The following is a 24779-nucleotide window of genomic DNA, read 5'->3' as shown; positions in this document are numbered from 1 at the left end:
AGGAGGGAGGGGAGCGACGAGGCGAGGCGGGGCTGGGCCGAGGGATCAGGGCATGAACGGCGCTGCCAACCCGCTGCTGGACCGGGAGGAACACGGGCTGCAGCTGGGCGAGAGCTTCGAGCGGCGGCCCAAGGCCTCCTTCCACACCATCCGCTGTGAGTGCGGCCGCCCCGGCCTCGCGCGGCCCCGCAGCTCCGAGGGGCCCCCGCGCTGCGTGGGGGAGGCGGCCCGTGCCCATCTCCCCCCAGCCCGAGGCCGTCCGGGGCAGGCTGGTGCCCCGTGAGCTGCCTCAGCTGCAGGGCCTGGCTGCTTGGGCATCGGTGGAGGGGCTGAGGGCTGGGTGCTGTTAATGGGGTTGCCCTAGGGCAGGGTTGAGCCTGGGGTAGGGATGAGCCCGCCTCAGACAGGTGGTTGGACTTGTCCGGCGGTTCTCAACCTTGTTTTTGTACCAGGGCCCCTTTGTAAAGCTTGGTGCCCTGTCCTGACCCAGTGCATTCACTCCTGTGTGGGGCAGGGGGTGGGCTCATGGAGGTATTTTGTGGGGCGGGGAGGGCAAGCAGCCCTTGGCAGCGTGCGAAGAAAAAGACATGGTTTCCCACACATTAAAGTTCGTTTGCAGCTGTTTCATATATCCTTGACACCGAATTTTGGGTCGTGACCCACGGGTTGAGAAGCACTGGACTAGATGACCTCTGGAGGCCCCTTCCAGCCTGACTTGTCCAGGATGCTGTCATCATCCTGCCCTTAAAACCTGCTGGAGGCACAGGTGGGAAGGGGGGTGTGACTGGAAGAGGCTTTTCAACCTTAGCAAATCCTTAAGGGGTTTCATGAGAAGTAGAAGAAAAAATGCTGAACGTGTTCTGGGCAAATTGAATTGAATGGAAGTGTATGAACCAGTAATTCAGATTTCCTTTCCGAGTGAAAAAATTAGAGGCTTCTGAAATGATCACTGTAAAGAAACAGGGAAATCAAGAAAACTAAGATGGGGATCGTTGGAAAATTAGGAATAGGTGAGTTGAGTACTTGCATGAGATGGTTTGGAAAAGCAGAATCCTGCCTAGCAGGACTAGGTGATCTCTGGAGGTCTGGTCCAACCCAACTTCAGTGTGATTCTAGGACTGAGCACGTGTGTTTGGGTTCTCACCACTACTTAATACTATCGGTTATCAGAAAGAAAACACAAAAGTTGTTACTGACCAGATTTGCAGATAAAATGGGAATAGATCACTAAACTGCTTCTTCATTTGTATCTCTCTAGCGTAACCAGCTAATTTCCTGTCCTTACAGCAGCACGACATTGACAGTGCCCTTGTCCTCCTGCTTTACCTGTGGGAATTTAAGGAGTTTGTTATTTTGGGGCATTCTGCCTAGTAGTTGCGTGAGAGGGCTGTTCATGCATTTTTACAAATAGGTTAGACAAACACTTGTATAGGATGGTTTAGGTAGAGGTGACCCTGCCTGGAACAGGGAGCTGGACTAGATGACCTCCTGAGGTCCCTTCCAGGTCTACTTTTCTATGATTGTATGTATACTTTCCCTGAAGGGCACCTCATCTGGGTGCTTCCAGGAAAACCAGGGGAGTTTCTAGCTCCACCTGTGGAAAGCTGGATAAAAAATAGAAAACACTCTGGAGTTCAGTGGGAAAAGACCCATGATTTTATCTACGTGGACGTAAAGCTAGTGTGTTCATAGCTAAACTGACAAGGGGCATAAAGACCAATAAACTCTCCAAGTGAGAAGTGCTTGTGAGACAAATACTTGCTCTACCAGGCATCGCTAGGAAAGAAGCCTGGTAGTGAAATCTTTTGTCAGTCACCCTTGCTCCTACCATTTCCCCCCGTAAGAGCAGGGAGCTTCATAGATTTCATAGATTTTGGGGCTGGAAAGGACCTCGGAAGATCATCGAGTCCAGTCCCCTGCCCAAAGGGCAGGAAGTCAGCTGGGGTCATAGGATCCCAGCAAGATAAGCATCCAGTGTGCTCTTGGAGGTGTTCAATGTAGGTGCTTGAACCACCTCCAATGGCAGGCTGTTCCACACATTGGGGGCTTGGACAGTAAAGAAATTCTTCCTTATGTCCAGCCTGAAACGGTCTCACAGTAGTTTATGACTGTTCGACCTCATCATCCTTTGGGGGGCTCTGGTGAACAAACGTTCCCCCAGATCCTGATGAGAACCCCTGATAAACTTATAGGTGGCCATCAGATTGCCCCTGAGCCTGTGCTTTTCCAGGCTAAAGAGTCCCGTGGCTCTCAGCCTGTCATCGTAAGATCTGTTTTCCTGACCTCTGATCATGCGCATGGCTCTCCTCTGCACTCTCTCAAGCTTCTCCACATCCTTTTTGAATTGTGGAGCCCAAAACTGGACGCAGTACTCCAGCTGCGGCCTCACCAAGGCCGAGTACAAGGGGAGAATGACGTCCCGGGATTTGCTTGAGAAGCATCTATGGATGCAAGCCAGCATTTTGGTTGCTTTACTAGCCGCAGCATCTCATTGCAGGCTCATGTTCATCTTGTGGTCAATGATGACCCCCAAGTGTCTTTCTTCCATAGTGCTAGCCAGCATAGCAGTGCCAAGCCTATAAGGATGCTACAGGGTTTTTTTCCTCAAGGTGGAGAACCTTGCATTTTTTGGTGTTAAACACCATCAGGTTCTCATCTGCCCTTTCGCTGAGCCTATCCACGTCAGCCTGGATTGCCCTCCTGTCTTCTGGCATGGATGCTTTGCCCCAAAGTTTGATGTAATCAGCGAACTTGTCCAGTCTGCTTCTGACTCCAATGTCCACATCATTCATGAAGATGTTGAAACAATATGGGTCCAAGGACAGAGCCTTGGGTGACCCCACTGGTCACAGGACACCATGATGAGTGACTTCCATCAATTACTACCCTCTGGGTCTGACCATGGAGCCAGTTTTCCAGCCAGTGGATCGTGGTGGACCCAAGGCCACAATTGGCCAGTTTTGCCAAGACGTGATCATGGGATACCAGATTGATGTCATATATCTTGACTTCAAAAAAGCCTTCCATTTCTTTTCCCTTGTCCAGGTGATAGGTCACCTGTTCATAGAAGGAAATGAGATTGGTCAAGCAAGACCTACCCACAACAAACCCATGCTGGCTATCCCTTAGGATGTTGGCATTGGCCAGTCCATTAAGGATGGCCTCTTTAATAAACTTTTCTAAGATCTTCCCTGGGATAGCTGATGGGCCTATAGTTATCCAGATCCAAAGTCAGAGAACTCCAATAAAGGATCAGAAATGCACTTCTCACTCAAAGATAAGTTTCGTTAGACTGCCCATGCTGAACGGCTATCTTCTTTCTTTTGGCACACAGACCATATTGGGAGTTGGGGGGAAGAGGCTGGTTGATTTTCTGTGGCTACTTTTGTGTTCCACACAGTAAATCTGTAAAGCTACATTAGGGGAAAACAGCCACTAGTTTTAGACTACAAGGTTCCTTGGATAAACCTGACGACATAATTTGGTCTTTGGATGAAAAGAGTAGGAACACAAGTTAAATCTAGTTGCCGTTTCAACTTGTTGGGAGTGCTGAAAAGGTATAGAACAATTAAGCTTTTTGTCATTAAAGTCAACAGCTTTTATTCAAAGTGAGTATCTCTTTAGAAGAAGCTTGTTTGTTTTGGGTTTTTTGCAAGCCTACCTTTTGTGTAAAGTTGCATTTTACATATCTCCATGAAATTGATGTTTTAACGGCACATGCAATAATTAGAGACTTCTTGGCTGCACAGTTTTGTATGCTGAGACCAAAAGTAAAAATATGCTTGTAAAAATGGTAGTATCCTCCACATCTAGGTCATGATCTAATTGTTCTATAGGAGCTTAAACCATTTTTCAAAATTTTAAATGTTGTGGTTATCTGTTTATTCTTTATCTTCATATCTCAGTAGCGTGGTTGAATAACTAACTGAAAATCTCTTTTGAGATTACGTTTATTTGAATTAAATGTTTTGCATTAGCAAAAGTTCCTAGGGTCTTACACTAGTTCAGAACAACAAAGTATGCTCTGTTCAGTCAAACTAAAACCCTTTTTGAGCTAAGGCCACTTTTAGGCAACTGGGGACTCTAATATGTCATGACACAAAACCTGTGGTGCCATCAGCCCCACTTTGGTATCTTGCTTGTTCCCCACCCCCAACCTGGACCTGCCTTTCTGCTCTCCCCACAAGTGTCCATCCTCCTGCCTGAGGCGGGGAAGGGGAGCACAGAAGGGTGCTAGGCAATACTAACCACAGCAATCACGGAGTATCTTCATAATAATCTGAACTGACTGAAGTTGTCTTTTGTCACACTCAAGAGTCCTCTGGGGTGTTGTTGACAGGGCCCCTAAATTTACTGTGTTTTGGAGTTAACACCCTGCTAAGAGATGTAGAGCAGTTCTGTGCTTGATTCAGACCACCTGCAAACTCAGATGTCACTGTGCCTATTTAAGCTTCTCATAGTTACCTTTTCATATGTACCTATTTAAGCAGCCACAGGGTCTAGACACTAAGTTTGTGTCATCTTAAATATATGCGCATGCTTCCAAACCAGGGGCTAGTTAGCCTGGGCACAGTACTGCATGAACACAACTATTGTCTCTTATTCTACAGCTGTCTTGGGTATCTCTGTCTAGCCCCACAGGTTGATATTCACAAAGGAATTTAGGTACCTAAATTCTCTGTACTATTAACAGGGAGAGTTAAGCATCCAGGATTATGATTCACAACAGCTAGCAGAGTGAGGATGATTGCACTTATCATTAGGAAACACTGAAGAGGGGAATATAGCCAAAATTCTGCCTGGACCTACACTGTAATTAGAGGCCTATGCATTGCTAGGATTCACAGGGTAAGACTGCTGCTTAGACTTATAGTCTACCATCCCTTTGGTGCTTGGCTCACTTTTTTTTTTAAGGCATGGTCAGAGGAAAGGTAATGTTTTTGGCACCTGTAGCAACCTTTTATGTAATAGACTGGCACTCACCCAGGAAGTGGGTGGTCTGGCTTTTAAGCCTGGCTCTGGAGGAGAGCCTCTCTCCACATCTCTCATGTCTCAGGAGAATTCCCTAACCAGAGCACAGGTGGGCTGGGGGCACTCTCTGTTGTTGTGCCTATGTGTTAATCTTTTCCTGTTTCTAATAGCTGTCTTAGCCCACCTTTTTACTTTCCATGTAATAAAGATAAATTAGGGGATATTTTTTTCTGGAGAGAGAGAAATCATGAAGAGCCCAGATATGGTTTAGAAACAGAGTGCCTTTGTTACCAGTTATTTTTATTTTCTTTTTTCTTTAGATGATTTTAAGCCAGCATCCATAGACACATCTTGTGAAGGGGAGCTCCAAGTTGGTAAAGGAGATGAAGTAACAATAACATTGCCGCATATTCCAGTAAGTTTATTGTATGTTACAGTGCAGTTTTACTTTTCAGCTTTGTAGCAAATTCATTGTTTTTTTTTTCTTGCTGACTGCTGTTCAGGTTTATATTGCTTTAGATGTATTTAATGTGTTGTTTTTACCTTTGATCACAAAACTAAAGCAAAACATTTCAATGTTTGACTATATCAACATATCGTTGTAAAATGGAGTCTGTAAAAGTCTAGTTTTTGCTTACAGTTAATCTTTCTTGGGGTTTCTTGGGGGTCCTAGCTGGAGTTCCAATCCACTTTTTATTAGAGGTGCACAGATAGATCAGTCCATATCGTATCAGCACCAGTAAAAGGAAAACAGACATTATCAGCACTCTGCTTTTTTTGTCTGATGTGGCTGATAACGCCACAGATAAATGCCGCATGCATGCACGCAGCTGCAATGCAGCATGCAAACAGACAGCCTGGCAGCTTGGAGAGCAGTGTCCAGCTGAAAAGTTTGTTGGGCTGGGGAGAGGGAAGGAGCATGGGAGGGGTGCAGACTGAGGCCCCTGCGGTGAGGGAAGGAGTGGGGCTGGGGTAGGGGCAGGAGCTGCCCAGCTGGGGTAGAGCATGGGACAGAGCCACTGGGTGGGAGGGGGCAGATTCAACTGTAGCACACACCCCTGGGGGAGGCATGGGGGGCATGTGCCCCCTGGATCCGTGCATGGGGAGAAGGTGGACTGCTGCTGCGGACTGGGGTCGGAGGCTGTGCTGGGCTCTTCCCGGTGGGGGGCTGGGTCAGGGCTGTGCTTGATGTGACAGCAGCACTGGGAGGAGGGGCTATGGTGAATTTTGGGGTGGTTGTAGTCCCCATGCACCCTCCCCAACCCCAGGGCCACCACTGTCTGGCCCGAGCACAGCCTCCAGCCCCAGCCCACAGTGGCAGCCCACGCTCACCCTGTTCACAAATCTGGGGGGCATACACCCCCCCATGACTTCCCTGGGGGTGTGCACAGTGGCAGGATCCACCCCCCACCCCCCAAATCCCCTGGACAGGCCACTCCTTGCTCCATCCTTTACCCCACCTTGGCTGGGCAGTGCCTGCCCTTGCCCGAGCCCCACTCTCTCCCTCACTGCCTCAATCTGCCTCCCACCCACCCCTTCCCTCTCCCTACCCCTTCCCCCACAACAGACTTACCAGCCAGACGCATGCTCTCCAAGCTGCCAGGCTGAATATTGGCAATTGGATCAGAATTGGCGGATATGGCTGGTTAATCATTGGCTGTCGGTATCAGCCCAAAAAATCTTTATTGGTGCACCCTTACTTTTTATTATATTTAGTTCTCTAACTAGGATAAGTAGTTGTTTAGGGGGTCTTTGCTTTATTTTGATGTTCTGATTCCCTTTTAAGTTGTTTTGGTCTTCTTTTCACTTTCCTGTTCTTAAGTTATTCTGTTTTCTTACTGTAAGCCACCCTGAATCTTTGTTGGGAAGCGTGGCATATACATTGAATAAATAAATACATAAATAGTTTAAGTATGGATCAAGGTACAACTTTAAGAAGGCTAAACATAGACCTTTTAATGTGGTTTTTGGTTACTGAAGGTTATGCAAACAACATGTACTGTGTACCCCATCCTCCCCATCCTGTACCTCAACTTCATAGGAGGTTGGAAGGTACTTCTGGTCAGATGCAATGAACTTAAGTCCCAGTTCTTTCACAAGTTATACAATAAAGATCTGTTATGCCAAGATGATAGTCAAGTGACAATAAAGAATATGGCCAAACCTTTGTAAATGGTTATGTTTTGTAATAAAGAGCTTGGGAATTCCTCAGTGAAACAAATCCTGCACCTGTGTTGTATAAGTGGATTTGTGTGTTGGCTCAGGCTAATATTATCAGTCTAAAATACTTGAACAACATGAATAGGTTTAAAATGGCTGGGTAACATTCCTTTCCTTTTCCTTTGATCAACAATCATATTGTTCCCTTATTTTATATTCGTGAATCAAAATTGGTTGCCCTACACTCTTCCAGATGCCTGTTCTGATTAAAAAATATTTTAATTTCACTCTGGTAAGAACAGAAAATTTTGTTTTGATTTGATTCATCCTCTGATTTAAAAAAAAAATCCCCAATTTTTGGATGAAAAAAGTAACCCAAAATCCACATTGTTCCTTGATTAAAATGAAATGCCACTGTAGATAGGTAGATATTAATGGAAATGCAAAACTATAACTCTTGGTTCAGAGATGATACCAGAAATATCTTTTTTTGCAAGCTTTCAAGCATACATGCCCTTCCTCAGGCTCAGGGAAAATTAAAGATGGTGAAAAGTCCCTGTAGGTAGAAAATGGACTTCATTTTGTAGAGAGGAAGCTGGAGGTAGAAGTCTGTTCCTCTGGGTCCATGAAAGTGTCTTTGTGAGTTGCTTTTTGATGTGCTGATAAGGCAGGATTACTTTCCTGGTAGTGTCAGATGGCAAGCAGGGAGGTGTAGAAATCTTTCTTGTTGTTCAGCAACGAAGTTTAAATCCTAAATTGGCTAAAATTCGGCATCTTCCATGTTTTAGAGATGTATTTGGTAGCCATGTTCGTCTAACACGGCTACCAGGTACATCTCTATATATTAATGATATTTCATTTTAATCATGAAAAAAATGTGGATTTGGGGCTACATTTTTTAATGCAAAAATTGGGAATTTTTTTTATCAGAGGAAACTAGGATACCTGCTGATAAAGAATGTGATGATACCAAGACTTCCCACACTCACATGCTGATAAAAAAACCAAGGGGGTTTCCTGATCTCCTAGATCCTGTTCTTCTATTGTAACAAACAGTTTTTACCAGATCCCTGGGAATTGGATGGGTTACCAATTCTAGTTTCACGTTTACATTTGCCCTATCCCTGCGCTTTATCACTTTGGTAGTTCAAAGTTGTATTTAAAGAGCTATGGTTCCCTTTAAAAGCAGGGAAGCCCAAAGAGACTGTGTTTTTGCATACTGTTCTTGATTAAGAGGCTTCCCAAGAATATTGATTGGCGAAGGTGCTCTCAGATCTCTGAAGCACAGCCTTCTGCTTGTTCAGTTGTAAATAAACCTCATTATTCTTTCTCCTTTGCTCTACAGCTATTGCATGTATACAATATGACTGGGTTTCATAGTGGAGGATATACATTTACATACCCCTCAGACAAACTGTCAGGTTTTTGATTAACACTTTTGTTCTTCTATATGCGTCTCAGTGCGGTATAAAATCCCAGCATTGAAGGGACCTCAGAGATCATCTAGTTCAATTCCCTGCACAGATACAGAATTTACTGTTCCTAAACCATCCCTGGCAGAGGCCTGTTGCAGCCTCTTAATTGAAAACCTCTAGAGAAGGAGATTCCACAACTTTCCGTCTAGGCAGCTTGTCTCATTGTCCTGCTGTTCTTACAGCTAGGAGGCTTTTCCTGAGACTTAATCTAAATATGCTCTTTTGCAGTTTAAACCCATTTCCTCTTGCCCTTCCTTCTGTGGCAGGGTACAATAATTTGTATCCCTTTTTACTGAAGCCATTCAAATATTTGAAGACTAATACTATGTACTCCCCTACCCCCCACACTTTCCTTTTCTCCAAACCTAGCATACTTAGTTCCTTCAACATTTCCTCATACAGCCTTCATTCCCAACCCCTTTAACATCCTTGTTGTTTATCTCTGGTTCTTCTGTGGCTTTTCTGCATCCTTCTTAAACTGCGGTGCTTGGAACATTACTCCAGCTGAAACCTAACCAGCACTGAGAGTTGTGCTATCATCTCTTGGGTCTTACATACTGTGTCTAATGCCACTCAAAACTGCATGTTCTCCACCATAAGCCCCAAATCCTTCTTAGTAATCCTATTTTGTATTTATATTTTTTCTTCCCTTTGGGTAGAACCTTTTGGTAGTCTTTGTTGAACTTCACTGATGTCCAAAGATGACTGCTTCAATTACTGAGGTTCCCTCTAAGTTTTAATCCTATCCTCTGAAGTATTTGTCAACTGCAGATTTGATCAATATATTATCTATCCTTGCATCCAGGTCATTAATAAAAACGTTAAAGTACCATTGGCTCCAGAAGAGCCTGTCAACCCCCTAAAACCGCTGTTAACCTGAAATTGATCCATTGATATTTACTCTTTGCTTGTTACACAAGTGATTTATAATGGTCACAGTATCATTGTAATTCTGTCGAGTCCACATATCTCTGGCTTCCCTATGAGAGTGGCACGTTAGACTCTGTTTAACTCCAGGTATATTATGTCCACTTTATACTGCTTATGGACCAAACCTGCTTTCCTGTCAGAGAAGGAGATCAAGTTGGTTTGGCATGATTTGTTCTTAATAAATCCATGTTGGCAACAAGCAATCACACCGTCATCATCTAGATGTTTACAAACTGAATGTTTTATAATTTGCTCTAATAACTTCCCAGATATCAAAATCAAGCTGCCTATTCTGTAATTTCCAGAGCCCTCCTTTTTAAATATGGGCACATTTTCCAGTCCTCTGGAACTTCACTTGTCCTTCATGAATTTCAAATGTTATTTTTGCCAGTTCTTTGAGGTTTCTTCAGCCACTTCTTTCCATATCTCAGGGCGATTTTCCATCAGGTCATGCTAACTTTAATTTTTACTATTATAAGGTGGGTTGTTTTTTTTTTTTTGATTCCGTTCCTTTGCTTATCAGGAACTACATTTTTTTTTTTTCTTTTTCATTCTTTCTTTAAATAAATTTTGCTACTTGTCTAACTGAAGTTCTGATTTGTGAAGACTGGAGCAAAGTAGGTGTTCAGCTTTGCCTTCTTTGTGTCTACTGCTAATAGTTCACCTTCTCTGAGCAACAGACCCACAGTTTCCTTGATCTTTTTTTTTTTTTTTGACCTGCTTATAGAACCCTCTTGCTGTTGCCCTTAACATCTCTTGTCATTTATTTGCCATTTAGGTACTTCTCTTTAGCTTTCCTTATTGTCCCTAAATATTTTTGTTGTTCCTTTGTAAACTTTTTAGTGACATGCCTGCCCTTCTGTTTCCTGCATGTATCGTTTCATTTTTCAGATACCTAAAAACCTCCTTGATGCAGATGTGACTCAATTCTGCTTATTTGATCTACATTTAAATATAATATCTGATATTTGCATTCATAACATAGTACAGAGGTACTGTTTTTTATTTAGATTAAATACCAAGGCAGTTTAAATGATGTATCGACTACACACAGACAGACACACACACTCTCTCTCTCTTCCTTAAATGGCTGTTCTACTGCATGCATAATTGGAACTGTATTTTGTATGCAAACCTAAGGTTTTCTGAGCTCATAAAAATTTAGGGAGGTTCCTAACAGTTGTCAGTGTGTACTATGAAAATTCAGTAACCATATTTGAAAGGAGAATTATAAATAATAGTTGCCAAAGAATGGACACGTTTGTCACTACAAAGCTACTTAAAAGGATTACAGGTATGATACTGCTGTGGTGTTGAAGAAAAGTCTGATCTAATCCATATCAATGTATTCATCCCCTTTAAAATTAACAAGTGTTTTGAATAAAAATTAAATAATTTCTTGGTCTTAAGTCAGAGAAATCCCTATATTTGTTAGAGTTACATTTTATGAGTGGTTTATATGCTGTGGGCATAGTCAAATGAATGTGTACGTCTTAAATACTAGGGCTCAACTCCTCCAATGACCGTTTTCAAAGGAAATAAAAGGCCATACCAGAAGGACTGTGTACTTATTATCAATCATGACACTGGAGAATATGTGCTTGAAAAACTTAGTAGCAGCATTCAAGTCAAGAAAACAAGGTAAAACTGGGGACACATATGAATCTATATAATTAATTTTTGCCAGAGCTTAATGTTAATAGTGTTCTTTTGGGAGATGGCTTTGATTTCTTGTGGCTTTTTGTATAACATTAAATCATATGGACCTAGTGTGACCAATCATGCCTTAACAAGTAAATCTCTATTGTATTTGTATATCTAGGCGTAAGTAGTGGAATGCCCATTACTGAAAAGAGATCATTATAATTAATTATTGGCCGGTAATATCTGATATTTTAAAAGTTTGCAAGCTTACCAAAAGGTTGAGTGACTTTCAGGCATCTCTAGTAAAGCTGTAAGTGCCAACCCAGCAAATGGCCAGTTAGATTTGTAAGTAACAGACCTGAAGACTTTCTGTAGAAGTCATAAGCCTCTAGCTGTTTATACTAATTAAACTGGGAGAAACACATGCCTGCATAGAGTAGATAAATATACAAAACAGAGCAAAAGGCCAAAACTTAAAGATGCAAGGCTTGAAAAATAATGGATGTATAATTATTTGTTGTAGGTTCTTGCCTAAAAGAATTGCTGAGGTCAGAACTTCTGCCAAATCTGAAATTCATACCTCAGTGCACAGATTACACTCCACAAAGTATACAGATGAAATATATTTCAAAGTAGTCATGCTGATAGCTAGGCACCTGAAGTCTGTGAATTGAGTTCTTTAGGCACCGCTGAACACAGTTCCGTTGAATTCTAAGGAGCGTGCGGTTATTTAAATATCTCATGCATAAGTAATTTTTAAGTAGCTTAAAATGTGAAATGTTAAAAATGCATCACTGCAATCATTGAACCATTGGCTGAGGGCCTCCCAAAACTTTTTAGAGATGCAAATTGGGACCAGGATGGTTGTTGGCTGGGAGACCCCCTAGAAACACTCATGATTCTCTCTGAGTCAGTGTATCAGCATGCTGCTTCAGGACCCTGGACTTTGGGAGTCATTCATGTTTTTTTTTTAAATGAGATGTAAAACTGTGGTCATGACCACTTACATCTTTAAAGATCACTTGGCATTCTTTACAATGGAGGAGTTTTAGACCCAGCTTCCTCACCAGATTCAAAGCTGCATATCAATGACAGAAAAATTGGTCTTTATGTATTTAATTTCTGTGGGTCTATCAGCACTGCAGGCCCCAGTGTAGTGTAGAGATATTATTGAGTGAGCTGTTAGTTTGCTTCTGGTACCTGATGTTGTTCACTAATTGGCAGAGTAAATTAGCAGCCATGGATACTGCTTCCCAATATCCAGCTCAGGTATCTGGATGCTACACTGCAGCTTTAGATGTACACTGACTGGCAACCTTTTCAAGCTGCAGGCTGGAATGACCCACTCTTGGTCAGAGGTAGGCAGGAGGGCAAGTGCTAGGCCACTGCCACTGGTAGCACTCATCCCCTGCAGTGGTACAGGGAATGAACCCACCATCAAAGTCCCACATTTGTGGGCTGGATCCAAAGTTTTCACAGGCCATAGGTTGCTGACCCTTGTCTTTACCAACTTAAGATGATTCAGGATGAAAGATGCTATCTATATCTAATTTGTTTTTAAAAGGACAAATATTCATTGGCAAATTAAAATCTTTTGTATACAGAATCTCACATAGACTTAAAATACATTTAATAAGGATGCAACCCTGCAGTCTTTTTACATGCAGACTTCCTGTTAAACAGCAGTAATGTCATGTGCTAAAAGAGAACAGTTTTTGGCACTGTAGCACTTATAATATGTAATTTGCAGTGAAGGTCCACAAGATGCAAAGTAAATAGGCATTCACACTTAAATCATTAAATAGATTTGGAACATGAATCTGACTAGGAAAAATTAATACAGTTCTGTGGCACCACCAATATTCCAATATTATGCATGTGTTTCAGAGCTGAGGGCAGCAGTAAGATTCAGGCCCGAATAGAACAACAGTCTGCCCGAGCCTCACAGCCTTCATCACAGTTCAGAGCTGCAACCAAGCCAGCAGCTGGACCTAAAACCTCCCCTGTGAAAGACAACCCTTCACCTGAACCTCAGCTGGATGATATTAAGAGAGGTAAAGAAGGTTTTTTGTTCTGTTACATGATTATATATTTATAAAGACTTAAAAGCATCAACTGTTGGTACTTGACTGCTAGTCTGTGTTCTCTGTCACTCGTTCTAAGGGTTCTTAGTGAATTAGTTATTCTCTTCTGTCAATCTAGGCATTTATATGTTGCTCATCTCTCTGTTTTATGAAGATCATTTGCTGATAATTTTAATCTCTTTCAAAAAATTCCTTGTGTAAAAACAGAACTCAAAACTTGAACACTGTAACAGTTGGATACTATGGGAGTTGGTTGCCAGCAGAAGAAGTTCCAGTCCTGTATGCATGTAACTTTGATAGTGATTAGGTGTGTACAGTATGAATCATATGCCCATATAATTGCTGTATTATTCAAGTTTTTAAGGGTGCAAGATAGTAAATATTAGTTTCTTAACTAAACATACCTGCTTAACCAGCTATGTGGCCACAATTTAGGCCTTTGTGGCCTTCGATCAGCACAATCTCTGCCCCCAAGATGGTGTTGTGCATGGTTTTACTGTGACTAGTGCAGTTGGAGCAAGATGCTTTCTGAATATAGATTTTATCTAGGTCTCTTGGGTTTCTTGGCTTGGACTAGAATTTACTTTTTTTGGGGGGGTGGTCTTTAAGACCATGCTGTTCCTTTCTTTTTCTATTTTAGAATTTTTCTCTGCCCCACATAGCTGTTTTTTTCCTGTACACTTAGCGTTTTATTAATTACCCTACATTATTCAGCAAAATGTTCTTCAACTTATACTAGGCACTAGAAGAAATTTTCACTTTTCAAGCACCCAAATGTTGCCTGGAGCACATTGTTTACTCCTTGCATAAAATTTGAAGTATGTTGGTCAAAAGACAATACTGAAGTCTATGGGTTTGTGAATTTTGATGCTTTTAGCATCTCACTGTTTTATACCTTTTTAATTTTGACTTTTCAAATATGTGAAGTTAGTTAAGGGAAGAAACTACAGAGAGATCATTTTAATAACTGGGAAGGTTAAGTGTAAAAGGTTAGCGTATGGTCATTTCTCTGTTTTTGGAACAGCCTATATTGGAGAGAACCTCAAAGTAACATCTGTCCTTTGCATACTTAGACATAAGGGCATCTGGCTGGCACAAAAAGGAGAAAGATCAAGGTTGTATTTCACAGAGAGGATATTTCATAAACAATCCCAGTAAGAAAGGGAATGGATCTATTGGCAGAATAGTTCTTACTGATAGAACAATTGTACTTGCCTTCAGGAGCACAACACAGAATGTAATGTCCAGGGGATAGATGGTCCAAAGAGAATCTGTACCACCTTTGCATCCTTCTGGGATGACATAATTATGTTGCTAAGTGACTGGACAGGCCCCTGAGCTTGTCTTAAGTAAAAACCACTTCCCCACTTTAGGATGTGGGCTGCTGTACCTTGCAGAATCTCTGCAGTCAGTCACACCTCTGACATACCCCAATTGTCCTTGATATATTCCCTAGGGTAGGGTTTAGAAGCCAGCCTCATGGCCATCTTCACAGTGCCTATACCAAATAAATCCTTTCCCTGCTGGTTGTGAAACCTTTTGTGAACCTTTTGCCTCTTGGTGTAACAGAAAGGAGCCAAAATAACATGAGGATTTTGCCAATTATGAATACTTAGCTGCATCTGACTACACTTCATTGAGCAATGAAAATAAATGACCAGATTGTGGTGTGTATGGGGGGAGGGAGTAGAGGATTGCTGACATGAATAAAGCATATTTGAACACAGCAGATGCATTTGTGGCCATGTTGACATAATTAAGATGTACAATATGCAGAAAAAAATGCGTGTGTTTGTCTGTGTGTATATATGTATGTATTTTGCTTGAAAACTATGAATTCATTGCTTAAAAGTTGAGTAGCTCTATATACGTAAATTGGGGTTGTACTTTTAAAATTTAACTTTTTATAAAAATGACAGCATAGAATTGCATAGTGTGTGTCAGGGATATCTGTGAATCAAAGTTATTGAGTTTCACTGTACAATGTTGGTTTTTCTAGCTTCTCCACAAACTCACAATACCAAATCAAATTGTTTTCTTCATCTTGCATAACCTTTCTTCTACCCTATATTCTGCTTTGGATGCATGGCCTTATAGTTGCACCTGTTAGGCATCAACAATGTGTTGTAGCTTTGGTAGTACTTTTAGATACTAGTACTAGTAGTTTTAGACACTCAGTGGCCACATCTGCACAAGACGCTGACACTTGCACAAGTAGTTAATGACTGAGCAGTGACCGGCATTGCTATGCAGTAGTGTCCCCAAACAGTTTTTTGATGATGCTGAGTGAGCAGTAGCTCATTACTACTTCGCAGTAGTATTGCATTGCATGTCGTGCCATGCGATGCTACTGTGCTGTAGTAACGAGCTACCACACAGTCGGCATCTTGTGTAGATGCAGCCAGCACTTCCGAGAATCAGGGCTAGTCAAAGACTTTGTAGATCGGAAGGTGCATGAACTTGAATAAAAATGCAATTCATCTTTTGATAGGTGAAAACAGCAGCCTTGGTCTTAGTTGCTGAAGTAAGTAGATTTGATATAGATTGAATATATACCAGAAGCAGAACTGTTGGAGAAGGAAGGAGCTGTCTTTGTTAATGATTCCTAACCTTCATTTTCTTTTAATCTAGAAATGTCTGATGTTGACTATTCTGTGTAGAATTGCAAGATTGTTTCACTTTAAAAAAAAGAGAAGTGGAGAAATCAGATGTTTAAAACAAAAATGTTAAAAATTCCCACAGCAGTATCAACTTTACTAGACAGCATGTACTCATTAAAGCAGACTTATGTCAAAAAGCTCTATATAAAGTATATAGTAATACCAGCTACTCCATTTCTTGACTCTTGTGGTCTTTTCAACTTAATTTGGATGGACTTGGTGTGTTGACCTTAAGGAACAAAAGGTATGTTGATAAGTATCTGATTGTTCAGGGTTAAATTGGTATATTGACTGTGCAGTATAATCATCATGCCTTTACAGAAAAAAAGACCAGAATTTCAATGCGTCTGTACTGATGACTATAAAAAGAAGTCAGCATAACAGATGAATAGGAAAAATGTAAAATCTGACATAAAGGAAGCAGCCTTGCTTTTCCTTTAGGACCTTGGTATTGCTGTTGACTCAGCTACCACCTTTGACATGCTAAGACAACTGGGATTGAACTGACTTCCCTGAAAATCCTGTGGAAGCTCTGCAGGATATGTTTTTAATGATACAGAGCAGCTGTGGCACCAGTGAAGACAAAAATTTCTTGGCCTCACTGGTAAATGATTTGAAATATTATGTGTGGTACTGAGAGACAAGACTAGAAAGCTCCTGAAGGAAACTGCAAGCCCTTGAGGCAGCAGCTGATTGGAAAAGGGCCTAAATTTTGCTAGTTGCTGATGATAAGCAATTTTCCAGCCCAGTTCCTTGTGCTCAATATTTGTGTTACTTTGTTATTCCTGTCTCTGCTTTTCTCCACACTTCCAGTCTGGCACCATATCTTGCCACCAGGTTCTCCAAGATGTTTTTCCTTTCCCTGCTGCTCAATGAATCTTTTGTTCCTATGGGTTTACTGCTTGTCTCTTCCAGCATAGTGTCTCTCTCTTCCCCACCCCACCTCTTCCACCCCATTCTGTCTTTTGTATTCTAATTTTACTCTCTTTGCACTTTTGCTGTATGTGCTATATCACACACTTTTATAAGGTGCAAATCTACCCTGCCTTCTGGATGAGCAGTGGAAGAAAAGGATGTTGAAAACTGCAAGCAGGGGTTCTACAAATGTGTCAGATGCAAAAGAAAGATCAGGGAAAGCATTCAGTTGAGAAGGTGAGAGATCCCAGAGGACACAAAAAAGGCAGAGGTAATAAATACCTAATTTGCTTTGGTCTTTACCAAAGAAAAAAGGCCTTCAGAAGATTATCAGCATTGATATAAACAAGGGATGTGGAAAAAGTATAAAATTAAGTTAGTGAGGAAAGATATTCAAATCCGGGGGTTTTCACTTGGGAAAGAGGGGCTAGGTCCAGTTTACCTTGTGCTTGGTTTTTCCAAATTGCTTATTTTAGTCCTGAGTGAGTGTATTTCATCCTTGAAAGTTACTGTAAAATCCTGGAAATACATCAGCGGGGAATGCATTGAAAGCAGTGGCTGGGGAGTGCTCTTCATGCATCTTAAAATCCAGATATGAAACAGAATTTTAAAAACTGCAAGACTGAGGTGGGAAAGGAGAGAGAGAGAGAGAGAGATAAATTGCCTTAGAAGCTTACAAAGTCTTATTCCCTCCCATAGGCCCAATCATGTAAATCCAAAAAGAATCTTTTTTCAGTCAAAAAGAATAAAAATAGTTATATTGCATATAGAGGAACTTCAGGTGACAACCAGTCTGTTCAGGGACTGCTGAAAAGGAAACATTTTTTTCTAATCCAGTGTGTAATTAGCCAGAAGAAGTCACTGCCACTCCCAAATACTAAGGAGACCAAGATTTAGTAGGGTTCTTCAGTTTCATCTCTTGTCCCCAGTGGTGCTGGAAAGGGGGCAGGGTTCCAGCTGCTTTGTCTGGTATGACAAATAGTTATGCTCTTAGGAGGGCTCAAAGTAATGGTCATCTTTATGACTTTTTTATGCCTAGAAAGGTTCTATTTTAGGTTATTTTGAAGATACTTTACACAGGAAGAATGGTCTTGTGATTTATGGGATAGAAGAGATACTTGGGGAAATCTGAGTCAGATCCCTGATTCCATCATTGACTTCCTGAGTGACCTGATCTCTTAGCCTTAGTTCTGCAACTGTAAAACAGGGATGTTTATACCTACCATCTCCCATGCTCTCTGTCTTGTCCATTGAGACTGTAAGTTCATTAGAGCATGGACTCATTTCTTACTGTGTGGGGGTACAGTCTCTAGCACAGTGGGGCTTGAACTCCTAAGGACTTCACATGCACATAGAGTATAAAAAGCCCTAGTTTTAAAGTTATTTTCCATCTGATCCCTGAATGTTTGGACTTTTTGGCTGGAGGGATTAAAGAAATAGTTCTACCAAAATGTTCTAAAGCGTCTTAAGCAGTTTTTTTTTTCATAGCATGTGGCATATTCAAAATACACAGTGGCAGTGTGTGGTTTGGGTATTTTGTCTTAGTTAGAACTGGTTAGCGATGTGGCTAAGATCTTGTCAATACAACTGCCATATTACGCTTGTATATGGTTACTGGAACTTCTAATGCATGGGTCCTCATTATGTTAACTGTTTACACAAACTCTTTGGAGAAGAGACTGTTTTGTCTGTAAAGGGCATAGTACTCTGGGTAATGAAGAATAATAATAATAGCATGGGAAGAAATGCTTTTAGATTCATGAAACTTATGTATCTAAAATATATGGGAGTTATAACCTTGCTTCTTTGGAGTCTGCTACAGTCTTCGGACAGTTCCAAGTGTTTTGTCTTCCCTCACCTGTTCTTTATTTAAGTAAGTTTAAGTATGTTGGGCTTCTGAAACTGTTTGACAAAGCTACTGAAGCTGAATATTCTTGTTTTCCCCCCCATAACTCATGGTGCCCCTCAGTGTTTCAACTTACCCAGTTTCATTTTATTCCAGAGCTGAGAGCAGAGGTGGAGATCATTGAACAGATGAGTAGCAGCAGCGGTAGTAGCTCATCTGATTCGGAGAGCTCCTCTGGGAGTGATGATGAAAGCTCTAGCAGCGGTGGTGAAGAGTCTGCACACATTTCCCCTTCTCAGCCATCCCACCAGCAGTACAACAACAGAAACCCTGTTGCTAATGGTACCAGCAGGCCACAAGGAAGCAATCAGCTCATGAATACTCTCAGTAAGTAAAGGTTTGTGCCTTCTCAGTGCGGAAAGCTGTGTGTGGCTGCTGGTTTTCTAAGGAAGCAAACGTATGTCTGTAGAATGTAATTTACCCAATAGTTATCCCAAGCAGTTACATGCACACAGGCTTAAATATCTGGACAACACATCTTATAGCCAAAAGGTCGAATTTATCTGAACGTGTAGAGGCTCCTTGGTTTTGAAGCAGGCCCCCTGTGTGACTGGGCAGCAAAGCCCCATGGAGTAGGGGAGGGGAGGGAGTGAGGCATTTTGAGTGAAAGAGGAAGGAATTGTTGGTGTTCTTTTTTAATTTAAAATAAAAGACAAAAATCTGAACTTCCAAAAATGTGGATTGGACAGTCAAGTTGTGAAGTTGCCATTTGTGTGTCAGCTTGTTGAAGGCTGATGCTGTTCTTGGCACCCGTTGACCTCTGGATCATGGTGTATGCAGAAAAGGTCTGTGTGACCATCACACTAAGAGCTTCAGTGTGTAAACCTAGGCAAGAATATGAAGGAGTGAGTCTGCCCAAGACCTATTGTGTTCCCTATACTCACCTTACTCCGGAGGTTGCAATATTTGTGGTATTTTATAGGAGCTACCCTGTCACGAGTAGCCCCACCAGTGTTGCCACCAAGCCCTCCAGTTGGATGCAGTTTATGGTCATACCCAGGCTGACGATGTAGGGGTGTAAAAATATGAACCTGGCTTACAAAAACAAAGGCTTTGCTTTACCTGGCTGGGAGCCAAGAAATGTAACAGACTCTTTACAAAGTCTCCCTCTGACCACCTGCGTTGAATTCAGTTAAATAACTTGCTGCCCTCAGGTCCTTACTATGAGCAAGGACCTACTGAAATTGCAGTTTCTCAAATTCTGTGAAATCTGGCATTGCCCACAAAATCTGAGGGGTACTTGCTGAAAAGAAAATGCTGGCTCCCCAAAGGGAGGGGGAGAGGGGTGTCTGCCTGTTCCTGGCAAGATGGCTACTGTCCCCGCCCCTCCCCACTGATTGGCTGCAAAGGTACCTGTCATATGGCCCTGCCCCTCCACTAATCAGCGGAGAGGGGTAGAGCCATATGACAGGCCGTCCTTGCAGCTGGTCAGCGATGAACGATGGGGCCATTAGGGCCCTTTAGCTAATCAGAGCTCTGTCTGCAAAAGGGCTGCCAGGTCCCATGTTCTGCCTGCAAAATCGGGGGTAGCCACCCTGAATTCGGTAGGTCCCTACTAATGGGAGCACTGTTTGCAAAGATCTGACTGACAGATGCCCTGTTTTGGGTCCTGGGAAAGTTAGGCTTTCCCAAGCTTTTGGAGGGATGATAAGTTTTAGATAAGCTAGGTATGTGTGCATTTCTTTTGTTGTTTTAAAATCCTTTCACTTATGCTTTGCTTTGTTCACTTACGCTTTGCTTTGTTTCTTTGCTTGCTTTGTTAAGACCTTGGTTTAAAAAGCTGTGCCTTAAGCACTGGCAACAGCTTGTGAAGGACTGGCAGGTCCTGAACCCAGTTAGGCCTGCTGAGAAATCACAGTTGCTATTTGTCATGGCATGGTCTGAGCCCAGGTCTGAGATTAAGGGAATCATGGGACTGTGCCCAGAGAGCGGTGCAAACATTAGGTCAGAGAAAGAAACACTTGAACAGAAAAGAGGATGGAGAAGAAATGCAGCTCACCCTGTAACCTTGATAAAGAGTACAGAACTGAACTTAGTGCAGATTTAGAGACTTCTGCTGTTTTTAGATTCCCGGATTGCTGCAGAGTTTGTAAATTTGCCAGAAGAGGGTGAGGAGCATTTAGCCTGAGCCTAGAATTAATGGATTAAACACAGCAAACTCCCTAAACTGTGTATCATTGGGGTTTTTATCCCTCCCTTTTCTTGAATGCTTCAGAGACTAAATGTAAATATTTATTAATGTTGTATTAAGGTTGACACATCAAGCACTCCAAAACCAGGATGTCTCAGAAACAAAGGTTGTTCCTACAACATTAATTTAGCCATGCTGTTTACACAGCACTTTTCTCCTGCTTTTTCTTTTCGGCGTACTTTTTTCTGTCTACCAGAAACCTGCAACCTCACATTTAGTATAGTGCAGGTTAGCTCAGGGGTGGGCAAAATGCAGCCCAGGGGCCGGATGCAGCCTGCCAGGCCATTCTATCTGGCCTGCGGGGGCCCTAAAAAATTTAGAAAATTAATATTAATCTGCCCTGGGCTGCCTGTCATGTGGCCATCGATGGCTTGCCAAAACTCAGTAAGTGGCCCTCTGCCCAAAATAATTGCTCGCCCCTGGGTTAGCTAAACTATGCAATCCTGTCCCCTCAAATGTCTTCTCTTCTTGCCCTGACCACACTGTAGGAGATGGAAAAGGGGTGAGGAAACTACATGGCTGGTCAAAAGACATGGGTTTCCTGTCTATTTCCCCCACATTGTCTAACAAACTAAACTTAAAAGTTGTGACAACGCCTGTGGCTTCTGTAACAGATTCAAGCAAACTAAATATGAAAATGACTGCATGGTTCGTTTTTCAGTCTCACATTTCTTGTGTTACTTAACTTGCACTGAATTCAGTTAAATAACTTGCTGCCCTCAGGTTTTCAGTGGTCTGCAGATTTGGTAACTGAAAATAACTTTGTAGAAATTTTCAGGATGCAGATGAGGGTTTTGGCACTCAAGAAGGTGTGAGGGATGAGGTAGTTTGGACTTGTTATTGAGGAAGAACTGTATCTTTTCTTTCCTGCCATGCTTTGGAAGGGATGATGGGGATAGAATAGCAGGGCTTTTAAAATCTCCATTTTTATAAAGAACAGTCAACTATTACAACTAACTGATTTATCCTTGGGGAAAAATCTTAATCAGTTTTCAGTACAGTGTTTACAAAAAGGCAGGACTGGGTTTCATAAAGAATTCTCAATTTTGCCTGTGGCAGTCTTGAGTACGTTTCTTGATGCCCTGCAAGTGGTTAATTGGGGGTCTTTGTATGCAAATAAAAATATAGGATTTACATGTTCAAATGGATATCACATACTGTCAGTGCAGTGTTGGAATGCACTGACTAAATAGTGCATCCTAACCATTCATAATGAGTCCAGTACCTATGGAAAACCATTAATATTGTTAATTAGTATTCAGTTCTTCTTGTAGGACAAGAGCTAAAGCCTACTAGAGTCTGAGAGAGACTTTCCATTGACTTAGTAGACTTTGACTAGGCTTTAGTTCAGGGTATGGCCACACAATAAAGTTTCCATGAGGCAAGCCAGGGAGTGATCTTAAAATACATCAATGGCCTGTGTGTACACTTCCCTCTGTAAACAGGAGGGATTTTACCCCAGTGAAAATGGGACAATCTAATGTTCAGCTGTGGTGGCATACAAGTTTGCACACTAGCAAATATCTCAAAGTAACTAACACACTAAGTTCTCACTAGCTTACTATGCAGTAACTTGTGTATGTTCATGTTCCTGCGCCCAAAGGAGGGCAGTTTTGCCATGCTTGGAATATGCTTATATTCCAGAGACTTAATCCAGCATATATCCGTGATCCAAGTCACTGATACCTATCTGTCACATGAACACCATCCACCTTGGGGAAGGTGGTGTACCATGGAAAACCCAACATTAGTTCTGAGAGAGACTTTGGGGAGAAGAAATCTAGGAACAGTATCTGTTGAGTAGGTCTTCTGGAGCAGACCTGCATTTGAAGCAGGGGTGCAAAGGGAGATGGGCATATTGAAAAAGACAGGCTTACAAACATGTAAATGACTAAGAGCGGGGCAGGTGCTATTTATTTATAATGAGTATGCTGTGAGGTCCTGAGCCTCTGAACCACTGGGTGTGCCCTTCCTGGTTGACTTGTAAAAAGGAGTGCCATGTGAGGTCAGCCCAGTTCTCTTGAGCACTGCCACTTTCAGATTCTTTCCTACTGATCACTACTTACTGATTCTGTCTTTGTTACCAAAACTACCATTAAAGAAAAAAAATCTATTTGAGTAGTGTAGATGGAGCCAGGAAATTTCCCAACGTCCTGTCCCAAAGCCGTATATGGCAGTGCGGCTGGGAGGAAGCTGTGGAATTCATTCCAACGCTGCTAGAGAAGGAAAGGCTTCTTGCTGAATAGGGAGTAGCCTCTCTGGCTGTGGAGCCAAGGAGATTCAACTGTGCCTGAATCAGCCTGTACAGAAACTCTGCAAGTGTTAATGTTCTTGCATCCAGAAAGTGATTATATTAGATAAGCTTCTGAGATGCCATTCATGTTCATGCCTGTGTAATTGTTGTTTAAATCTCCTACAGTTTAAATGCAATAATTCTTCAATTTGAATATAATCAAAGTATGAATTAACTTCTAGCCCCTGTGTTTTGTTGTTTTTTTAATAGGAAATGACTTGCAGTTGAGCGAGTCTGGGAGTGACAGTGATGACTAGAACCTGAGTTTTCAGTGTTTCTGCTGCGTAGATATGAAGAACTAATTTACTTTGCAGTGAGCCTGTTGCTGATGAAGGAGCTGGTATAAAGATGGCTTCATGTGTGGAATTTTAGTAGAAGCAATGCATAACTCTATAAAATATCCAATGTTATGTTAAACAGAAGACAAGGATGGTTTTACTTTGTGTATGAAGTGTATATTTTGTGTATATTCTATTCTTTTAAAGTTTTAAATAGACATGTATAGTCAATAAACCAATCTGTGTTCCAGACTGTTAACCATCTGTAAGGCATAATCTATTATCTCTTGATGGAACCTAAATATTTCCTGTTGACAGGAGATGTTCAGTACAGCTGTACTTTAGAAGTAAGAACGGTGTATAGGATAGACAAGAGCCAGCAATTAGTTAAAATAATAATAAAAAAAACCAACAGAGTAGGGACTGGAGTGTATATTCAAGTGAGAGCATTGTAAGTTAAATTTCAACATTAGATTGGTTAATTCTGTTTGAGACTTTTCTAATGCCTTCTTTTTTTACTGTTTTGACTTAACATGATGGAAATACATTAGACCATTGTAAAAGAGGTCCTGAACACACGTCTTAATTGCTAACCTTGTTGCACCAGTGCCTTACAGGATAATTTTTAACTAAAACTTCAGTTGCTACCACCATTTTCACAGAGAATAATTTTAAATTATGTTCCATTCCTGTTTATAAACAACCCCTGCAGAGCAGTGTAAATGCATGCCATCTTATGTATAATAATGGGCAATGAAGACATTGACTCTCTCACAACAAAGTATGTAGTTAAAACTTCAAAGTTAGAAACTAACTGTTGTCTCGTGTATGAACCAAGACATCTTTCTTTAATACACTTCAGTGTCTCATTTAACTCCCATTTCAATGGGTTAGCTGCCTAAATACCTCGGTCTCTACCTGTAATATCTTAAATGCTGAATGTTGACACTGTTTAAATTACTCCAGCGTAATCCACTGGGAACTGTAGAGAAAATCCAATTAAAGTGCCTGCAGCATCTGGCGTATCAGCACCGCTGTGCTTCAGAATAGTGGGAGGGACGCTTTAACTAAAGCTCATTGAACAAGCTTTAGTTAAAGCACCTTCACCACCATTTTGAAGCACAGGGATGCTGATACATGAATTGCAGAGGCTGACTGGAGTGTGCTAATTAGCACACTGTAGCAGACTTGATAATCGAGTCTGCTCCGATGCACTGTAATTCCAGCACATGAAAAATGTCTCCTGGCACGTCTACCGGCACCCATAGGTAC

At 41.7% G+C, this 24779-nt stretch overlaps 1 protein-coding gene across 1 annotated transcript; it reads left to right on the top strand.

The window, feature by feature from the left end:
• Nucleotides 1-7: 7 nt before the first annotated feature.
• EAF1 (ELL associated factor 1) lies at nucleotides 8-24318 on the top strand. The gene is made up of 6 exons (XM_019536638.1): nucleotides 8-155; nucleotides 5292-5386; nucleotides 11041-11177; nucleotides 13068-13234; nucleotides 18842-19072; nucleotides 23440-24318. The coding sequence occupies exons 1-6, from the start codon at nucleotides 53-55 to the stop codon at nucleotides 23484-23486; spliced, it is 780 nt and encodes a 259-aa protein (XP_019392183.1). The 5' UTR covers nucleotides 8-52; the 3' UTR covers nucleotides 23487-24318.
• The last annotated feature ends 461 nt before the right edge of the window (nucleotides 24319-24779 follow it).

Source organism: Crocodylus porosus, unplaced genomic scaffold (genome assembly GCF_001723895.1).
Source record: "Crocodylus porosus isolate Cpor-Errol unplaced genomic scaffold, CroPor_comp1, whole genome shotgun sequence".
NCBI classification, from domain to species: domain Eukaryota; kingdom Metazoa; phylum Chordata; order Crocodylia; family Crocodylidae; genus Crocodylus; species Crocodylus porosus.
Note: the sequence above shows the minus strand (reverse complement) of the source record. Positions and strands in the feature narration are given on the sequence as shown.

Coding starts and splice junctions, on each gene's coding strand:
- EAF1 (XM_019536638.1), top strand. CDS start 53: ATGAACGGCGCTGCCAACCCGCTGCTGGACCGGGAGGAACACGGGCTG. Junction 156..5,291: donor CTCCTTCCACACCATCCGCT/GTGAGTGCGGCC, acceptor TTTTTTCTTTAG/ATGATTTTAAGCCAGCATCC. Junction 11,178..13,067: donor ATTCAAGTCAAGAAAACAAG/GTAAAACTGGGG, acceptor CATGTGTTTCAG/AGCTGAGGGCAGCAGTAAGA.